At 48.9% G+C, this 23,037-nt stretch overlaps 1 protein-coding gene across 2 annotated transcripts in view; it reads left to right on the forward strand.

Moving 5' to 3' along the window:
* The first annotated feature begins 849 nt into the window (after nt 1-849).
* SLC22A15 (solute carrier family 22 member 15) overlaps nt 850-23,037 on the forward strand; it is a 62,299-nt gene continuing 40,111 nt past the window's right edge. Inside the window, exons 1-3 of one of the 2 annotated variants that reach the window (XM_063445841.1) lie at nt 850-956; nt 10,578-10,678; nt 15,782-15,967. In XM_063445841.1, the coding sequence (XP_063301911.1) occupies nt 10,583-10,678; nt 15,782-15,967 (282 nt within the window). In that variant the 5' untranslated portion in view covers nt 850-956; nt 10,578-10,582. Of the gene's footprint in view, nt 957-10,565; nt 10,679-15,781; nt 15,968-23,037 lie in introns of both variants that reach the window. The other variant, XM_063445833.1, reaches the window with a different exon arrangement.

A 23,037-nucleotide genomic window follows, 5' to 3' on the forward strand; every position in this document is an offset into this window, starting at 1 on the left:
ATGCTGACTGGCTGGTTTCCTGGGAGGGAAGGGGTTAATGCTGTCTGGTTTCCTGGGAGGGAAGGGGTTAATGCTGACTGACTGGTTTCCTGGAAGGGAAGGGGTTAATGCTGACTGGTTTCCTGGGAGGGAAGGGGTTAATGCTGACTGACTGGTTTCCTGGAAGGGAAGGGGTTAATGCTGACTGGTTTCCTGGGAGGGAAGGGGTTAATGCTGTCTGGTTTCCTGGGAGGGAAGGGGTTAATGCTGTCTGGTTTCCTGGGAGGGAAGGGGTTAATGCTGACTGGTTTCCTGGAAGGGAAGGGGTTAATGCTGTCTGGTTTCCTGGGAGGGAAGGGGTTAATGCTGTCTGGTTTCCTGGGAGGGAAGGGGTTAATGCTGACTGACTGGTTTCCTGGGAGGGAAGGGGTTAATGCTGACTGACTGGTTTCCTGGGAGGGAAGGGGTTAATGCTGTCTGGTTTCCTGGGAGGGAAGGGGTTAATGCTGTCTGGTTTCCTGGGAGGGAAGGGGTTAATGCTGACTGGTTTCCTGGGGTGGAAGGGGTTAATGCTGACTGACTGGTTTCCTGGGAGGGAAGGGGTTAATGCTGACTGACTGGTTTCCAGGGAGGGAAGGGGTTAATGCTGACTGACTGGTTTCCAGGGAGGGAAGGGGTTAATGCTGACTGGCTGGTTTCCTGGGAGGGAAGGGGTTAATGCTGTCTGGTTTCCTGGGAGGGAAGGGGTTAATGCTGTCTGGTTTCCAGGGAGGGAAGGGGTTAATGCTGACTGGCTGGTTTCCTGGGAGGGAAGGGGTTAATGCTGTCTGGTTTCCTGGGAGGGAAGGGGTTAATGCTGACTCTCTGCTCTGATTGGCTGCTGTGCGTATCAAGCCTCAGTTTAAGCAGCAAATGAAGAAATTTACTTCCTTATTAGACCACGCCCACCGCAGGTTATGGCAACGTGGAGACTCTGGGTAATTATAATAATATGGGGGAGACTGTGAGATGGGACTGTCTAATACTGAGACTGTGTGTGATGGGACTGTCTAATACTGAGACTGTGTGTGATGGGACTGTCTGATACTGTGTGTGATGGGGCTGTCTAACACTGAGACTGTCTAATACTGGGACTGTCTGACACTGGGACTGTCTAATACTGGGACTGTCTGACACTGGGACTGTCTAATACTGGGACTGTCTGACACTGGGACTGTCTAATACTGAGACTGTCTGTCTGACACTGGGACTGTCTGATACTGTGTGTGATGGGGCTGTCTAACACTTGACACTCTAATACTGAGACTGTCTGACACTGTCTGACACCCTGACACTGTCTGACACCCTGACACTGTCTGACACTGTCTGGGACTGTCTGGGACTGTCTGACACTCTGACACTGGGACTGTCTGACACTCTGACACTGGGACTGTCTGACACTCTGACACTGGGACTGTCTGACACTCTGACACTGGGACTGTCTGACACTCTGACACTGGGACTGTCTGACACTCTGACACTGGGACTGTCTGACACTCTGACACTGGGACTGTCTGACACTCTGACACTGGGGCTGTCTGACACTCTGACACTGGGGCTGTCTGACACTCTGACACTGGGGCTGTCTGACACTCTGACACTGGGGCTGTCTGACACTCTGACACTGGGACTGTCTGACACTCTGACACTGGGACTGTCTAATACTGGGACAATCTAATACTGACACTGGGACTGTCTGACACTGGGACACTCTAATACTGGGACACTCTAATACTGGGTGTAGCGTAGTAGCAGTATTATCCACGATATCTCCGCTGGTAGACGGGAACAGCAATCCAAGACAGGTACAAGACAGGTAGCGTAGTTACAATCCCTTCCCTCCAAGAACTAGACGACACATAGCTTGGAGGTCAACTTTATGACCGACCGCAAGCACAATTTCCTGCCCAAAACAGTTCCATAGATTTGGGCTGTGCGGCCGGTCAATTTCAAACGGGACTTAGTCTCTGGAGCTGAAAAACGAAGTGTAGGAGAAGGTAAGGGTCAGCGGTGTTCGGTAAAATGTGTAGCCGATTTCAGTTCCATGAATTTGGCTACACATACCGCTGACCTCGTTCGAATGAACAAAGATGGCCGCCGCCACGTGTTCGTTTGTCGAATGGCGGCCACTTCGACTACTTCTGCACTTTGGCTGCATCCGAAGTGCCCATTTAAAGCTGCAGCACTGTTCCAAATTATTTAAAGGGACAGTCTTATAAAAACCAATCTGCTAAAAGAGTCTTTAACAGGTAATACCTTCCAGGGGCCATCGTCTTAAAGGGTATTGTTACCCAAAGTCTCAATATGTCCCCAGACAGTTCTTAAAGGGCCAGCAGCAGCCCAATATGTCCACGGATGGCCCTTAAAGGCCCAGTAGCAGTTATATAAACTATTACATGCCCAAATATAGTTTTTACAGTGCAATATGTCCAGGGGCTATAGTCGCAGGGCAGGAGGCTAGCAACCAGGCTTCTCCAGTTCACAGTGGCGAAGTTGGTTTCGCCACACTGGGACACTCTAATACTGGGACACTCTAATACTGGGACACTCTAATACTGGGACACTCTAATACTGAGACTGGGACTGTCTGACACTGGGACTGTCTGACACTGGGACTGTCTGACACTGGGACTGTCTGATACTGGGGCTGCGTGTGATGGGGCTGTCTGATACTGGGGCTGCGTGTGATGGGGCTGTCTGATACTGGGGCTGCGTGTGATGGGGCTGTCTGATACTGGGGCTGCGTGTGATGGGGCTGTCTGATACTGGGACTGCGTGTGATGGGGCTGTCTGATACTGAGACTGCGTGTGATGGGGCTGTCTGACACTGGGACTGTCTGATACTGGGGCTGCGTGTGATGGGGCTGTCTGATACTGGGACTGCGTGTGATGGGGCTGTCTGATACTGGGACTGCGTGTGATGGGGCTGTCTGATACTGAGACTGCGTGTGATGGGGCTGTCTGATACTGAGACTGCGTGTGATGGGGCTGTCTGATACTGGGACTGCGTGTGATGGGGCTGTCTGATACTGAGACTGCGTGTGATGGGGCTGTCTGACACTGGGACTGTGTGTGATGGGGCTGTCTGACACTGGGACTGTGTGTGATGGGGCTGTCTGATACTGGGGCTTTCTGATACTGGGGCTTTCTCATACTGGGGCTTTCTGATACTGGGGCTTTCTGATACTGGGGCTTTCTGATACTGGGGCTTTCTGATACTGGGGCTGTCTGTCTGATACTGGGGCTGTCTGATACTGGGGCTGTCTGATACTGGGGCTGTCTGATACTGGGGCTGTCTGATACTGGGGCTGTCTGATACTGGGGCTGTCTGATACTGGGGCTGTCTGATACTGGGGCTGCGTGTGATGGGGCTGTCTGATACTGGGACTGCGTGTGATGGGGCTGTCTGATACTGGGACTGTGTGTGATGGGGCTGTCTGACACTGGGACTGTCTGACACTGGGACTGTCTGACACTGGGGCTGTCTGACACTGGGGCTGTCTGACACTGGGGCTGTCTGACACTGGGGCTGTCTGACACTGGGGCTGTCTGACACTGGGGCTGTCTGACACTGGGGCTGTCTGACACTGGGGCTGTCTGTGATGGGGCTGTCTGTGATGGGGCTGTCTGTGATGGGGCTGTCTGTGATGGGGCTGTCTGTGATGGGGCTGTCTGTGATGGGGCTGCCTGTGATGGGGCTGCCTGTGATGGGGCTGCCTGTGATGGGGCTGCCTGTGATGGGGCTGCCTGTGATGGGGCTGCCTGTGATGGGGCTGCCTGTGATGGGGCTGTCTGACACTGGGGCTGCGTGTGATGGGGCTGTCTGACACTGGGGCTGCGTGTGATGGGGCTGTCTGACACTGGGGCTGCGTGTGATGGGGCTGTCTGACACTGGGGCTGCGTGTGATGGGGCTGTCTGACACTGGGGCTGCGTGTGATGGGGCTGTCTGACACTGGGGCTGCGTGTGATGGGGCTGTCTGACACTGGGGCTGTCTGACACTGGGACTGTCTGACACTGGGACTGTCTGACACTGGGACTGTCTGACACTGGGACTGTCTGACACTGGGACTGTCTGACACTGGGACTGTCTGACACTGGGACTGTCTGACACTGGGACTGTCTGACACTGGGACTGTCTGACACTGGGACTGTCTGACACTGGGACTGTCTGACACTGGGACTGTGTGTGTTGGGGCTGTCTGACACTGGGACTGTGTGTGTTGGGGCTGTCTGACACTGGGACTGTGTGTGTTGGGGCTGTCTGACACTGGGACTGTCTGACACTGGGACTGTCTGACACTGGGACTGTCTGACACTGGGACTGTCTGACACTGGGGCTGTCTGACACTGGGGCTGTCTGACACTGGGGCTGTCTGACACTGGGGCTGTCTGACACTGGGGCTGTCTGACACTGGGGCTGTCTGACACTGGGGCTGTCTGACACTGGGGCTGTCTGACACTGGGGCTGTCTGACACTGGGGCTGCGTGTGATGGGGCTGTCTGACACTGGGGCTGCGTGTGATGGGGCTGTCTGACACTGGGGCTGCGTGTGATGGGGCTGTCTGACACTGGGGCTGCGTGTGATGGCGCTGTCTGACACTGGGGCTGCGTGTGATGGGGCTGTCTGACACTGGGGCTGCGTGTGATGGGACTGTCTAACACTGGGACCCTGTGATGGGACTGTCTAACACTGGGACCCTGTGATGGGACTGTCTAACACTGGGACCCTGTGATGGGACTGTCTAACACTGGGACCCTGTGATGGGACTGTCTAACACTGGGACCCTGTGATGGGACTGTCTAACACTGGGACCCTCTGACACTGAGGCTGTCTAACACTGGGACCCTCTGACACTGAGGCTGTCTAACACTGGGACCCTCTGACACTGAGGCTGTCTAACACTGGGACCCTCTGACACTGAGGCTGTCTAACACTGGGACCCTCTGACACTGAGGCTGTCTAACACTGGGACCCTCTGACACTGAGGCTGTCTAACACTGGGACCCTCTGACACTGAGGCTGTCTAACACTGGGACCCTCTGACACTGAGGCTGTCTAACACTGGGACCCTCTGACACTGAGGCTGTCTAACACTGGGACCCTCTGACACTGAGGCTGTCTAACACTGGGACCCTCTGACACTGAGGCTGTCTAACACTGGGACCCTCTGACACTGAGGCTGTCTAACACTGGGACCCTCTGACACTGAGGCTGTCTAACACTGGGACCCTCTGACACTGAGGCTGTCTAACACTGGGACCCTCTGACACTGAGGCTGTCTAACACTGGGACCCTCTGACACTGAGGCTGTCTAACACTGGGACCCTCTGACACTGAGGCTGTCTAACACTGGGACCCTCTGACACTGAGGCTGTCTAACACTGGGACCCTCTGACACTGAGGCTGTCTAACACTGGGACCCTCTGACACTGAGGCTGTCTAACACTGGGACCCTCTGACACTGAGGCTGTCTAACACTGGGACCCTCTGACACTGAGGCTGTCTAACACTGGGACCCTCTGACACTGAGGCTGTCTAACACTGGGACCCTCTGACACTGAGGCTGTCTAACACTGGGACCCTCTGACACTGAGGCTGTCTAACACTGGGACCCTCTGACACTGAGGCTGTCTAACACTGGGACCCTCTGACACTGAGGCTGTCTAACACTGGGACCCTCTGACACTGAGGCTGTCTAACACTGGGACCCTCTGACACTGAGGCTGTCTAACACTGGGACACACTAATACTGAGACTGTGTGGGATGGGGCACTCTCTAATATAGGGGCACTCTACTACAGGGACACTCTGACGCTGAGACATTCTAATATGGAGAGAGAATATACACATAGAGGGTTATATAGGGAGAGAATATACACATAGAGGGTTATATAGGGAGAGAATATACACATAGAGGGTTATACGGAGAGAGAATATACACATAGAGGGTTATACGGAGAGAGAATATACACATAGAGGGTTATACGCAGAGAGAGAATATACACATAGAGGGTTATACGCAGAGAGAGAATATACACATAGAGGGTTATACGCAGAGAGAGAATATACACATAGAGGGTTATACGGAGAGAGGGAATATACACATAGAGGGTTATACGGAGAGAGGGAATATACACATAGAGGGTTATACGGAGAGAGGGAATATACACATAGAGGGTTATACGGAGAGAGAATATACACATAGAGGGTTATACGGAGAGAGGGAATATACACATAGAGGGTTATACGGAGAGAGGGAATATACACATAGAGGGTTATACGGAGAGAGGGAATATACACATAGAGGGTTATACGGAGAGAGGGAATATACACATAGAGGGTTATACGGAGAGAGGGAATATACACATAGAGGGTTATACGCAGAGAGGGAATATACACATAGAGGGTTATACGCAGAGAGAATATACACATAGAGGGTTATACGGAGAGAGGGAATATACACAGAGAGGGTTATACGGAGAGAGAGAATATACACATAGAGGGTTATACGGAGAGAGAGAATATACACATAGAGGGTTATACGGAGAGAGAGAATATACACATAGAGGGTTATACGGAGAGAGGGAATATACACATAGAGGGTTATACGGAGAGGGAATATACACATAGAGGGTTATACGGAGAGAGAGAATATACACATAGAGGGTTATACGGAGAGAGAGAATATACACATAGAGGGTTATACGGAGAGAGGGAATATACACATAGAGGGTTATACGGAGAGAGGGAATATACACATAGAGGGTTATACGGAGAGAGGGAATATACACATAGAGGGTTATACGGAGAGAGGGAATATACACATAGAGGGTTATACGCAGAGAGAATATACACATAGAGGGTTATACGGAGAGAGGGAATATACACATAGAGGGTTATACGGAGAGAGAATATACACAGAGAGGGTTATACGGAGAGAGGGAATATACACAGAGAGGGTTATACGGAGAGAGAGAGAATATACACATAGAGGGTTATACGGAGAGAGAGAATATACACATAGAGGGTTATACGGAGAGAGAGAATATACACATAGAGGGTTATACGCAGAGAGAATATACACATAGAGGGTTATACGGAGAGAGAGAATATACACATAGAGGGTTATACGCAGAGAGAATATACACATAGAGGGTTATACGCAGAGAGAGAATATACACATAGAGGGTTATACGGAGAGAGGGAATATACACATAGAGGGTTATACGGAGAGGGAATATACACATAGAGGGTTATACGGAGAGAGAGAATATACACATAGAGGGTTATACGGAGAGAGAATATACACATAGAGGGTTATACGGAGAGAGAGAGAATATACACATAGAGGGTTATACGCAGAGAGAATATACACATAGAGGGTTATACGGAGAGAGAATATACACATAGAGGGTTATATGGAGAGAGAATATACACATAGAGGGTTATACGGAGAGAGAGAGAATATACACATAGAGGGTTATACGCAGAGAGAATATACACATAGAGGGTTATACGGAGAGAGGGAATATACACAGAGAGGGTTATACGGAGAGAGAGAATATACACATAGAGGGTTATACGGAGAGAGAATATACACATAGAGGGTTATACGGAGAGAGAGAGAATATACACATAGAGGGTTATACGCAGAGAGAATATACACATAGAGGGTTATACGGAGAGAGGGAATATACACAGAGAGGGTTATACGGAGAGAGAGAATATACACATAGAGGGTTATACGGAGAGAGAGAATATACACATAGAGGGTTATACGGAGAGAGGGAATATACACATAGAGGGTTATACGGAGAGAGAGAATATACACATAGAGGGTTATACGGAGAGAGGGAATATACACATAGAGGGTTATACGGAGAGAGGGAATATACACATAGAGGGTTATACGGAGAGAGAGAATATACACATAGAGGGTTATACGGAGAGAGGGAATATACACATAGAGGGTTATACGCAGAGAGAATATACACATAGAGGGTTATACGGAGAGAGAGAATATACACATAGAGGGTTATACGGAGAGAGGGAATATACACATAGAGGGTTATACGCAGAGAGAGAATATACACATAGAGGGTTATACGGAGAGAGGGAATATACACATAGAGGGTTATACGGAGAGGGAATATACACATAGAGGGTTATACGGAGAGAGAGAATATACACATAGAGGGTTATACGCAGAGAGGGAATATACACATAGAGGGTTATACGCAGAGAGAATATACACATAGAGGGTTATACGGAGAGAGAGAATATACACATAGAGGGTTATACGGAGAGAGAGAATATACACATAGAGGGTTATACGGAGAGAGGGAATATACACATAGAGGGTTATACGGAGAGGGAATATACACATAGAGGGTTATACGGAGAGAGAGAATATACACATAGAGGGTTATACGGAGAGAGAGAATATACACATAGAGGGTTATACGGAGAGAGAATATACACATAGAGGGTTATACGGAGAGAGAGAATATACACATAGAGGGTTATACGGAGAGGGAATATACACATAGAGGGTTATACGCAGAGAGAGAATATACACATAGAGGGTTATACGGAGAGAGAGAATATACACATAGAGGGTTATACGGAGAGAGAGAATATACACATAGAGGGTTATATAGGGAGAGAATATACACATAGAGGGTTATACGGAGAGAGAATATACACATAGAGGGTTATACGGAGAGAGAATATACACATAGAGGGTTATACGGAGAGAGAGAATATACACATAGAGGGTTATACGGAGAGAGAGAATATACACATAGAGGGTTATACGGAGAGAGAGAATATACACATAGAGGGTTATACGCAGAGAGAGAATATACACATAGAGGGTTATACGGAGAGAGAGAGAATATACACATAGAGGGTTATACGGAGAGAGAGAATATACACATAGAGGGTTATACGGAGAGAGAATATACACATAGAGGGTTATACGGAGAGAGAGAATATACACAGAGAGGGTTATACGCAGAGAGAATATACACATAGAGGGTTATACGGAGAGAGAATATACACATAGAGGGTTATACGGAGAGAGAATATACACATAGAGGGTTATACGGAGAGAGAATATACACATAGAGGGTTATACGCAGAGAGAGAATATACACATAGAGGGTTATACGCAGAGAGAGAATATACACATAGAGGGTTATACGCAGAGAGGGAATATACACATAGAGGGTTATACGCAGAGAGAGAATATACACATAGAGGGTTATACGGAGAGAGAGAATATACACATAGAGGGTTATACGGAGAGAGAATATACACATAGAGGGTTATACGGAGAGAGAGAATATACACATAGAGGGTTATACGGAGAGAGAGAATATACACATAGAGGGTTATACGGAGAGAGGGAATATACACATAGAGGGTTATACGGAGAGAGAATATACACATAGAGGGTTATACGGAGAGAGGGAATATACACATAGAGGGTTATACGCAGAGAGAGAATATACACATAGAGGGTTATACGCAGAGAGAGAATATACACATAGAGGGTTATACGCAGAGAGAGAATATACACATAGAGGGTTATACGGAGAGAGGGAATATACACATAGAGGGTTATACGCAGAGAGAGAATATACACATAGAGGGTTATACGGAGAGAGAGAATATACACATAGAGGGTTATACGGAGAGAGAGAGAATATACACATAGAGGGTTATACGGAGAGAGAGAATATACACATAGAGGGTTATACGGAGAGAGGGAATATACACATTGAGGGTTATACGGAGAGAGAATATACACATAGAGGGTTATACGCAGAGAGGGAATATACACATAGAGGGTTATACGGAGAGAGGGAATATACACATAGAGGGTTATACGGAGAGAGAGAATATACACATAGAGGGTTATACGGAGAGAGGGAATATACACATAGAGGGTTATACGGAGAGAGAGAATATACACATAGAGGGTTATACGGAGAGAGGGAATATACACATAGAGGGTTATACGGAGAGAGGGAATATACACATAGAGGGTTATACGGAGAGAGGGAATATACACATAGAGGGTTATACGGAGAGAGAGAATATACACATAGAGGGTTATACGGAGAGAGGGAATATACACATAGAGGGTTATACGGAGAGAGAATATACACATAGAGGGTTATACGGAGAGAGGGAATATACACATAGAGGGTTATACGGAGAGAGGGAATATACACATAGAGGGTTATACGGAGAGAGAGAGAATATACACATAGAGGGTTATACGGAGAGAGGGAATATACACATAGAGGGTTATACGGAGAGAGAATATACACATAGAGGGTTATACGGAGAGAGAATATACACATAGAGGGTTATACGGAGAGAGAGAGAATATACACATAGAGGGTTATACGGAGAGAGAATATACACATAGAGGGTTATACGCAGAGAGAATATACACATAGAGGTTTTAGTTGGTTTTTGGATAACGTGATGTGATCGTTGTTTGGGTGAACTGACTAGATTTATTTTTCTCTTCCTCTCTGAAGGGTTCATGGCAGCGATGGAGGTAGAAGGAGCTCTCAAGGTTGTGGGTGAGATGGGGATCTACCAGGTCTATCTGTGCTTCCTACTGGCCATGCTATTATCGGTAAGAAACTATGCTGGGTGCTGGCCTGAAACTAAACATGTCACTGTCATTAGTACACTGTGACCCTGGGAGGGACTGACCATTAAATGTGTACCTGTCATTAGTACACTGTGACCCTGGGAGGGACTGACCATTAAACATGTCACTGTCATTAGTACACTGTGACCCTGGGAGGGACTGATCATTAAACATGTCACTGTCATTAGTACACTGTGACCCTGGGAGGGACCGACCATTAAACATGTCACTGTCATTAGTACACTGTGACCCTGGGAGGGACTGACCATTAAACATGTCATTGTCATTAGTACACTGTGACCCTGGGAGGGACCGACCATTAAACATGTCACTGTCATTAGTACACTGTGACCCTGGGAGGGACTGACCATTAAACATGTCACTGTCATTAGTACGCTGTGACCCTGGGAGGGACTGACCATTAAACATGTCACTGTCATTAGTACTCTGTGACCCTGGGAGGGACTGACCATTAAACATGTCACTGTCATTAGTACACTGTGACCCTGGGAGGGTCTGACCATTAAACATGTCAATGTCATTAGTACACTGTGACCCTGGGAGGGACTGATCATTAAACATGTCACTGTCATTAGTACACTGACCCTGTGAGGGACCGACCATTAAACATGTCACTGTCATTAGTACACTGTGACCCTGGGAGGGACTGACCATTAAACATGTCACTGTCATTAGTACACTGTGACCCTGGGAGGGACCGACCATTAAACATGTCACTGTCATTAGTACGCTGTGACCCTGGGAGGGACTAACCATTAAACATGTCACTGTCATTAGTACGCTGTGACCCTGGGAGGGACTGACCATTAAACATGTCACTGTCATTAGTACACTGTGACCCTGGGAGGGACCGACCATTAAACATGTCACTGTCATTAGTACGCTGTGACCCTGGGAGGGACTAACCATTAAACATGTCACTGTCATTAGTACGCTGTGACCCTGGGAGGGACTGACCATTAAACATGTCACTGTCATTAGTACGCTGTGACCCTGGGAGGGACTGACCATTAAACATGTCACTGTCATTAGTACACTGTGACCCTGGGAGGGACCGACCATTAAACATGTCACTGTCATTAGTACGCTGTGACCCTGGGAGGGACTAACCATTAAACATGTCACTGTCATTAGTACACTGTGACCCTGGGAGGGACTGACCATTAAACATGTCACTGTCATTAGTACACTGTGACCCTGGGAGGGGCTGCCCATTAAACATGTCACTGTCATTAGTACACTGTGACCCTGGGAGGGACTGACCATTAAACATGTCACTGTCATTAGTACACTGTGACCCTGGGAGGGACCGACCATTAAACATGTCACTGTCATTAGTACGCTGTGACCCTGGGAGGGACTAACCATTAAACATGTCACTGTCATTAGTACTCTGTGACCCTGGGAGGGACTGACCATTAAACATGTCACTGCCATTAGTACTCTGTGACCCTGGGAGGGACTGACCATTAAACATGTCACTGTCATTAGTACACTGTGACCCTGGGAGGGACTGACCATTAAACATGTCACTGTCATTAGTATACTGTGACCCTGGGAGGGACCGACCATTAAACATGTCACTGTCATTAGTACTCTGTGACCCTGGGAGGGACTGACCATTAAACATGTCACTGTCATCAGTATACTGTGACCCTGGGAGGGACCGACCATTAAACATGTCACTGTCATTAGTACGCTGTGACCCTGGGAGGGACTGACCATTAAACATGTCACTGTCATTAGTACACTGTGACCCTGGGAGGGACCGACCATTAAACATGTCACTGTCATTAGTACACTGTGACCCTGGGAGAGACTGACCATTAAACATGTCACTGTCATTAGTACACTGTGACCCTGGGAGGGACTGACCATTAAACATGTCGCTGTCATTAGTACACTGTGACCCTGGGAGGGACCGACCATTAAACATGTCGCTGTCATTAGTACACTGTGACCCTGGGAGGGACCGACCATTAAACATGTCACTGTCATTAGTACACTGCGACCCTGGGAGGGACCGACCATTAAACATGTCACTGTCATTAGTACACTGTGACCCTGGGAAGGACCGACCATTAAACATGTCACTGTCATTAGTACACTGTGACCCTGGGAGGGACTGACCATTAAACATGTCACTGTCATTAGTACACTGTGACCCTGGGAGGGACTGACCATTAAACGTGTCACTGTCATTAGTACGCTGTGACCCTGGGAGGGACTGACCATTAAACATGTCACTGTCATTAGTACACTGTGACCCTGGGAGGGACTGACCATTAAACATGTCACTGTCATTAGTACACTGTGACCCTGGGAGGGACCGACCATTAAACATGTCACTGTCATTAGTACACTGTGACCCTGGGAGGGACCGACCATTAAACATGTCACTGTCATTAGTACACTGTGACCCTGGGAGGGACCGACCATTAAACATGTCGCTGTCATTAGTACACTGTGACCCTGGGAGGGACCGACCATTAAACATGTCACTGTCATTAGTACACTGTGACCCTGGGAGGGACTGACCATTAAACATGTCACTGTCATTAGTACACTGTGACCCTGGGAGGGACCGACCATTAAACATGTCACTGTCATTAGTACTCTGTGACCCTGGGAGGGACCGACCATTAAACATGTCACTGTCATTAGTACACTGTGACCCTGGGAGGGACTGATCATTAAACATGTCACTGTCATTAGTACTCTGTGACCCTGGGAGGGACCGACCATTAAACATGTCACTGTCATTAGTACACTGTGACCCTGGGAGAGATCACTCTCGTAAGACCATCTTTAACCCGTTAACGCCGTTACGGCGTTCTATGCCGTCCCTCATTTAATGGAACGCAGTAATGGTAACGAGTATGTTTTCCTGGCACTATAGTGGTCCTTTAAGTAAAAGTGAAGTTTTTTGCACTTTTATGGACTATATTATTGTTGTAATATGTTTTACTGTTTTAAAACACTAATATTTGTGTGAAAAAAGCAAAAAACTAATATTTGGCCAGTGTTTGTGACTAAGTGGCTACTAAAAAAGACTAAACATACCCCACTTTCAATACCTTGGGTTGTCTACTCTTTCAAATGGTATGCCATTATGGGGGTAATTCTCATTCCTGGGCTACCACACCGTCTCAAAGGTAACATTACTAATCTGGCAAATTTCAATTTGAAAATGGAACGTGCTATATTTGACCCTGTAACTTTCCCAAACACCATAAAACCTGTTAATGGGGGGTACTGTTGTACTCGTGAGACATCACTGATTACAAATATGTGCATTTTTTTACAGTAAAACCTAACAGTATTGGGGGCGGGGCAGGACCGCCGAGCTGGATGGTCGGAAGCCTGAGCAGCTCCTGCAATTCGACAACATTTACTCTGTAAAATCATGTCCCACCACCTAAAATCAGACTGCCAGAGCAGATACCCAGAGCTGAGATACTGTTGGACCCGGGGAGAGGCTGGCTCACCGAGCTTCAGTCCCCCGGGGGAGAAAAACACATTGCCCCAATCGGGGCCTTCTCCTGTGGTTAGTGGGGCGGACGGCTGCTGCCCCACTATACTGCACCACGGAACCCAGCCGCGGGTACAGACTGGCACGGATCCGGCTCCGTTCCCCTCCCTCTGGGCCGGGGGGTGATCCCGGCCTTCACCCTGTGGCCCTGACCGCGACACTGCAACTGAGGCTGGGGAGCCCAACCGCCACACCTAAAATGGCGGGCGCCATATGCGCAGACGGTAAAGGGAATACCTGCTCCCATCTCACGCTCACAGCCAACAAGGTGGCTCAGACATCCTGGACATGCCGCACGGAGAGACGGCAAAACCGTCTCCAAACCTCGCAGCAGGTGACTCAAGAGAACAGGATACAAAGGCATGGAGGCGGCCTCTACTGTGTGTGCTACCGCAGAGGTGCAGGCACAGATGGACGTCGCAATCAGCGCACCAAATTCACGGCACAACATCCACACCAACTGCCTCTCACCTGTATCCCGAGTTGCCCGGGAGGGCTCCTGTCGGCAATCAACCTGCAGAAGGAGGACTCCTCACTAAGCAGTGCCGGACACCCACACACTACGGTTCTAGCGAGCGGTCAGGATAGACCTCCGGTACACACCGCATCAGAGGGGCGACCTGCCCACTTATGCTGGACTTCGGTTGCCCAAGGGCTGCACCTCATCCTCTGGGAGCTTCGGCTGAGCGGACTGGGGGCAAGCGTTATAATAAGATCTGCGTTAAATATATTTTTGCTTTGATGGTTTAGCCTACACATTTAAACGTATGCTGTGTTAGCTGAAGCTATATTAACAAACTATAGAGGTACTAAAAGCCTGAAGCCTCTAAATGTTTAGCATAATCACTAGCGATAGCTCCACAACCAACATGCAGATATTTTAAGGCAACTGCCAATCAATCTACCTCCTAATAGCAACACCTTACATTATAGCATTAACCATATCTTATCCTGCTCTGTCTAATCGTGTAACTCATCTTTCCTGTTCAGCAACATAGAACAACACCTAGAGAAGCGACATTATTATATACAAAATTGTGCTATACCCACTAATGCCCAACTACTGTCATGCTATGTTGAAAAATGCTTACCTTAGCTGTTGTGGCATTGTAAGCCAGATGTGAATTTTCTATGCACAAATAAAATAAAGAAAAACCTAACAGTATTATGACATTAACAACTAAAATGGCAGACGGAAATACAAATTTAAAAAAAAAATCTTATTTTCTTTTATTTTTTTTTTTTTTATATTTTATTCATAATAAATTATGTTCCATATATGAATAGTTAATGATAAATTAAAGCCCTGTTTCTCCTGAATAAAATGATATATAATAAGTGTGGGTGCGCTTAATGTGACAGCGGTGAATTACGGGTGAACAGACATATAGCGCAAATTCCAGTTTTTGTTTACGTTTTGTTTTGATCAGAACGTGCACTATTGACTCCGTCCTGAAGGGGTTAAGGACTGTGGTTAAAGGTTTGTTGTGAATATTTTTAGGAATTGTAAAAGACTTTTGGTTTCTTAACAGCTCTATGTGGCGACAGAAGCTGTCCTCATCACAATTGTTGGGATCCCACCTCCTTATCACTGGGAGAATGACAGTGCCCTGCCCAATGCCACCCAAGGTCACAAGTTATTCGAAAATGAAGTAATGGGAAACCACAGCCAGGGGCATCTCCACTTTGATGGAAATTTGACATCAATCGCTTCAGAGGTGATGGTTTTCCAATGTTCCCCATTTCTTGTTTTGTTTTGTTGTTTTCTTGTTTTATTAATTTAGTATGAGGGAGCACAGATCCTGGTGTTTTGACATGTCTTGGAAATGGGCCACGCTTGGTTATTACATTCCCTGTGTATGTGTTTAGATTTCCAAGAACAAGATAAACTACTTTCTGTGCCCAGTGAACCTAATGGATCTTCTCTGTGCTTGTTTTCTTCACTTAACTAAGTTAGAGAGATACTCTGAGCACCATAACCACAACAGTGTGCTTTAGTTGTTATGGTGCCAGCTGTTGTCTGCCAGTGCAGTCTTACTGCTCAATTCTCTGCCATTCGGCAGTTAAATCACTTTTTATTTTACAGCCCTGGTCACACCTTCCTGCATGTGACTCGTACTGTCACAATAGGGACCCTAACACGCAGAGTGTAATCTAGAAAGAAGCGTATTACCGGACCTTAGAGTGGCGGGGTTAAACGCTAAAGAATAGTCAATGAGATAGCCAAGTGTCAGGGGATAACCGAAAGCGGATACACGAAATACACAAGCTGAAGTCAGGATACCAGAGAGGAGAATAGTCAGGAATAGTAAGCCAGGAGTCAAAATACCAGAAATACAACAGAAAATCTAATTAGCACTAGAGGGAACCAAGAAAGAACCACAATAGGGTGCTGAACTAGTGTAAAAGGCGCCCTTTTTTAGTGTAGTGCTTGTAGCTTTAATTCCACACAGGTCAGGGAGCGTGGAATAGTTTGAATTTGCGCGGTAGATTTGTCCTGACGTCGGGGCGCATGCGTCGTGTCATAAGAAGGGGCGTGTTCAGAGCGGCCGGCGTCAGACAGGCTACGCCGCCTCCCGGAAGCGTCGGAAGAGGAAGCCATGCCGCGCGGGTCTGGAGGAGAAAGGTAAGGTATCATTACACGTAAAGCCTTCATAAACCCTTCCTGTAAAGAGCGATCTAATGTTTAAAGTTAATTTGCTGCACAATATGTTTAAATAAGATTTGCTTATCTTCTGCACTGCTAATTGCCTTTTAGACCCTGTAGCAGCCTCCTGTGTGAATAAAGTTTGCAGAGCAGGAGATAAAAACACTGTGCTGACTATTTCTCTGGAGATCTGTAGCTTACGTTTGCTATACTGAGCTTAGTCCTGCTTTGCAGGCCTAGTTTATTGTCTCTCAGCAAATTAACTAAACCTTTCACAGCCAGGCTTAGTTCAGAGCTACTGGCTCTCATCGAGTCCAATCATTCGCAAATGGCTTAAAGGGACACTACACCCTGTTCCAAATTATTATGCAAATTCTATTTAAGTGTCACAAAGATTAAATATTTTGTTTTTCCGTTTAACTCATGGATGGCATTGTGTCTCAGGGCTCTTTTGATCACTGAAAACAATCTCGGACACCTGTGATAATTAGATTGCCAGGTGAGCCCAATTTAAGGAAAAACTACTAAAGGAGGGTGTTCCACATTATTAAGCAGAGCACCATTTTGATGCAATATGGGGAAGAAAAAGGATCTCTCTGCTGCCGAAAAGAGTGAAATAGTTCAATGCCTTGGACGAGGTATGAAAACATTAGATATTTCACGAAAACTTAAGCGTGATCATCGCACTATTAAGAGATTTGTGGCAGATTCAGAGCGCAGACAGGTTCGTGCAGATAAAGGCTCATTGAGGAAGATTTCTGCCAGATCCATGCATCGGATCAAGAGAGCAGCTGCTAAAATACCATTACATAGCAGCAAACAGATATTTGAAGCTGCTGGTGCCTCTGGAGTCCCACGGACATCAAGGTGTAAAGTCCTCCAGAGTCTTGCAACTGTGCATAAACCTTCTATTCGGCCACCACTAACCAATGCTCACAAGCAGAAACAGCTGCATTGGGCAGAAAAATACATGAAGACTTAACAGTCCTGTTCACTGATGAGTGCTGTACAACCCTGGATGGTCCAGATGCATGGAGTAGTGGATGGTTGGTGGATGGCCACTCTGTTCCAACAAGGCTGCGACGTCAGCAAGGCAGTGGTGGAGTCATGTTTTGGGCCAGAATCATGGGAAGAGAGCTGGTCGGCCCCTTTAGGGTCCCCGAAGGTGTAAAGATGACCTCTGTAAAATATGTGGAGTTTCTAACTGACCACTTTCTTCCCTGGTACAGAAGGAAGAACTATGCTTTCCGTAATAAAATCATCTTCATGCATGACAATGCACCATCTCATGCTGCAAAGAATACCTCTGCATCAATGGCTGCTATGGGGATAAAAGGAGAGAAAGTCATGGTGTGGCCTCCATCCTCCCCTGACCCAGGGCCGGTGCAAGGATTTTTGCCGCCCTAGGCAAAAAAAAATGTGCCGCCCCCCCTTATGTCCTGCCCACCATGTGACATCACAATGCCCCGCCCATATGCTCTGCCATATGGGCCAACGCCAGTCTTCACAAAGTGTCTTTTATCTGAAAAGACAGTGTGTTTACATTAAAAAGCCTACAGGCACAGGCTATAGACACCAGAACCACTACATTATGCTGTATACTGTACATTATGCTGTAGTGCTTCTGGTGACTATAGTATCCATTTAATGTGAGGTAAATTAGAGATTAGTGCCACTAATAATATATTGGATTGCCTACTTACCACCAGATGAGGACAAGAGGCTGATGATGGGCTCAGTCTGGCTCCACAGGTCTGGTGTAGAAGAGGCTCTCTGGAGACTGTATGTTTGTTTGTTTGTAACAGTGTTCACAACAATTAATGAACAGGAAGCAGCTCCATTTTTGGGGCCCCTTACACAGCTCAAGGTCTGGGCCCTCAGGGCTTGACCGTGAGTATGCCTACAATGCCCACCCATAAATCCACCTATATGGCCCACCCATGAGTTCTCTCACAGGAAGTGGAGTGTATATGTGTAGGGGCTGTTTTATCTGTTGTTGCAGAGGATGCAATGTGTGTGTGTTCTTATAGAATGTAGTGTATAGGGATACCAATTTGTGTATGGGATGTAGTGTGTGTGTATAGGGGATGCAGTGTGTGTTTGTATGTAAGGAATGCATTGTATGTTTCTGTGTGTGTGTGTGTAAGGGATGCAAGGTGTGTTTCTGTGTATGTAATTGAATGCAGTGTGTGTCTGTAAGGGGTGCATTGAGTGTGTAAGATGCATTTTGTTTCTGTGTGTAAGAGAATGAGTGTGTGAGCGTAAGGGATGCATTGTGTGTTTCGGGTGTGTCTGTGTGTGAGTAGGGATACATTGTATGTTTCTGTGTGTGTGTGGGGGGGATGCATTGTGTATGTGTGTAGTGTAAACGAGAGGGTTTGTGGGGTAGGATAGGGACTGAGAGGGAAGCAGCTCTTTATTTAAAAAAAAAAAAAAAATGCCATAGTGCTCTCCCCTGAAGTCAATTAGTGATTTCCCCTTCCCTCCTGTATTCTCTCAGTATTCTCCCCTTCTGTGCCAAAGTGCTCTCACCCCCTTAGTGGTAATCTCCCTCCCCTCAATGGTCATTATCCTCTTCCCCCCCCTTAGTGGTCCTTACCCTTCTCCCCTCTCCTTAGTGGTCCTCCCTCCTTTACCTCCATTTGGTGGTCCTCCCCCCCCCCCCTTAGTGATCGTCCCTCTGCCAACCCCCTTAGTGGTCCTTACCCCCCTCCTTCAGTGGCCCTTACCCCCCCTCCTTCAGTGGTCCTTACTCCCCCCCCCTTCCCTATGTGGTCCTTACTCCCCCCTCCCTATGTGGTCCTTACTCCCCCCTCCCTATGTGGTCCTTACTCCCCCCTCCCTATGTGGTCCTTACTCCCCCCTCCCTATGTGGTCCTTACTCCCCCCTCCCTATGTGGTCCTTACTCCCCCCTCCCTATGTGGTCCTTACTCCCCCCTCCCTATGTGGTCCTTACTCCCCCCTCCCTATGTGGTCCTTACTCCTCCCCCCTCCCTATGTGGTCCTTACTCCCCCCCCTCCCTATGTGGTCCTTACTCCCCCCCCTCCCTATGTGGTCCTTACTCCCCCCCCTCCCTATGTGGTCCTTACTCCCCCCCCTCCCTATGTGGTCCTTACTCCCCCCTCCCTATGTGGTCCTTACTCCCCCCTCCCTATGTGGTCCTTACTCCCCCCTCCCTATGTGGTCCTTACTCCCCCCTCCCTATGTGGTCCTTACTCCCCCCTCCCTATGTGGTCCTTACTCCCCCCTCCCTATGTGGTCCTTACTCCCCCCTCCCTATGTGGTCCTTACTCCCCCCTCCCTATGTGGTCCTTACTCCCCCCTCCCTATGTGGTCCTTACTCCCCCCTCCCTATGTGGTCCTTACTCCCCCCTCCCTATGTGGTCCTTACTCCCCCCTCCCTATGTGGTCCTTACTCCCCCCTCCCTATGTGGTCCTTACTCCCCCCTCCCTATGTGGTCCTTACTCCCCCCTCCCTATGTGGTCCTTACTCCCCCCTCCCTATGTGGTCCTTACTCCCCCCTCCCTATGTGGTCCTTACTCCCCCCTCCCTATGTGGTCCTTACTCCCCCCTCCCTATGTGGTCCTTACTCCCCCCCCCCCCTCCCTATGTGGTCCTTACTCCCCCCCCCTCCCTATGTGGTCCTTACTCCCCCCCCCTCCCTATGTGGTCCTTACTCCCCCCCCCCTCCCTATGTGGTCCTTACTCCCCCCCCCTCCCTATGTGGTCCTTACTCCCCCCCCCCTCCCTATGTGGTCCTTACTCCCCCCCCCCTCCCTATGTGGTCCTTACTCCCCCCCCCCTCCCTATGTGGTCCTTACTCCCCCCCCCCTCCCTATGTGGTCCTTACTCCCCCCCCCCCTCCCTATGTGGTCCTTACTCCCCCCCCTCCCTATGTGGTCCTTACTCCCCCCCCTCCCTATGTGGTCCTTACTCCCCCCCCTCCCTATGTGGTCCTTACTCCCCCCCCTCCCTATGTGGTCCTTACTCCCCCCCCTCCCTATGTGGTCCTTACTCCCCCCCCTCCCTATGTGGTCCTTACTCCCCCCCCTCCCTATGTGGTCCTTACTCCCCCCCCTCCCTATGTGGTCCTTACTCCCCCCCCTCCCTATGTGGTCCTTACTCCCCCCCCTCCCTATGTGGTCCTTACTCCCCCCCCTCCCTATGTGGTCCTTACTCCCCCCCTCCCTATGTGGTCCTTACTCCCCCCCCTCCCTATGTGGTCCTTACTCCCCCCCCTCCCTATGTGGTCCTTACTCCCCCCCCTCCCTATGTGGTCCTTACTCCCCCCCTCCCTATGTGGTCCTTACTCCCCCCCTCCCTATGTGGTCCTTACTCCCCCCTCCCTATGTGGTCCTTACTCCCCCCCCCTATGTGGTCCTTACTCCCCCCCTCCCTATGTGGTCCTTACTCTCCCCCCCCTCCCTATGTGGTCCTTACTCTCCCCCCCCTCCCTATGTGGTCCTTACTCTCCCCCCCCTCCCTATGTGGTCCTTACTCTCCCCCCCCTCCCTATGTGGTCCTTACTCTCCCCCCCTCCCTATGTGGTCCTTACTCTCCCCCCCTCCCTATGTGGTCCTTACTCTCCCCCCCCCCCCCCTCCCTATGTGGTCCTTAATCTCTAGTGAACAAGCGAGTGCCGTTCCAGGAGGGGGGGGGGGGGTGCCTCACAGACGAGGAGGGCAGATACCTATTCCTCAAAGACAAAATTGCTGGACAATCTTACACGTTCGCAACCATATACGCCCCCAATAGAAAACAGTGCCGCTTCCTTCACCTCACATACATAGAAAGAATCAGGGACAAAAGCGGCAAACTTCACCGCCTCCCGACACACATACTAACCGCAATACGGACATACTACGCCGACCTATACTCCCTACCACAACCACACACAGAGACGGCGAAAACAAGACTACAAGACAAAACACGCACGTACCTTAACAGACACCCATCCCCGACTATAGATAGAGACACATCATTGCTCCTAGACGACCCAATAACACTAGAAGAACTGGCACTGGCGATCAAACAAACAAAGCCAGGTAAGAGCCTGGGCCCTGACGGCCTCCCACTGAAGTACTACAAAACCTTCGCGGACAGTCTATACCCACCGCTGGTGGAATCATTCAACGCGGTGAGGGAAGGCCAAAGCATCCCCAAGCAAGCCCTGACGGCCCACATCACCATAATCCCCAAAGAGGGCAAGGACGGGCAACATTGCGGGAACTACAGACCAATCTCCCTCATCAACTGCGATGTCAAACTCCTCGCAAAGATCCTGGCGACGCGGCTCCAGTCACACATCCCCAGTCTGGTCCACCCAGATCAGGTGGGGTTTGAGGGGGGCCGCGAAGCTAGGGACAACACTATCCGAGCACTCACCCTTATGCACGGCAGGGGGGCGGGAACCGGGTGCCTTCTCTTGCTGTCCACAGACGCGGAGAAGGCCTTCGACAGGGTGGGTTGGACATATCTCTTTGACACCCTGGCACACACGGGACTGGGAACACACATGATGAGGTGGATAGCTGCCCTATACCAAACGCCAATGGCACACGTCCTGGTAAACGGAGCACTGACCCCCGAACTTGCAATACGCAACGGCACCAGACAGGGATGCCCTTTATCCCCTCTTCTGTTCGTCCTAGCCCTGGAACCATTCCTGACACACATCAGACAGAACAGCGACATCACAGGAATCACGACGGGCGACGTCCACCACAAAGTGGCCGCCTTCGCGGACGATCTGCTGTTCTTTGTCACCAACCCAGAAATATCCATGCCCAACATCCAACGGGCCTTTAAGGAGTTTGGAGAGATCTCCAACCTAAAAATAAACTATTCTAAATCCCACATCCTGAACGTCAGTGTCCCCAGCAGACGCGCTGGCCCCATACGCCAGAGCTTCCCGTTCCAATGGGCTGACCAAAAGATCAGGTACCTGGGAACCTGGCTCACCAAAGACAACAAGGACCTCTTCCAAGCTAACTTCGCCACCACACTTTCTACCTTCCAAAAAGACATGAGGGACTGGGCACACCCACACATATCGTGGCTCGGGAGGGTCCAAGTCATCAAGATGAACTTCCTCCCGCGCTTACTATACTTATTCCAAACCATCCCTATTAAACTCCC

This window comes from Pelobates fuscus, chromosome 1 (assembly GCF_036172605.1).
Source record: "Pelobates fuscus isolate aPelFus1 chromosome 1, aPelFus1.pri, whole genome shotgun sequence".
In the NCBI taxonomy this organism is placed as follows: Eukaryota; Metazoa; Chordata; class Amphibia; order Anura; family Pelobatidae; genus Pelobates; species Pelobates fuscus.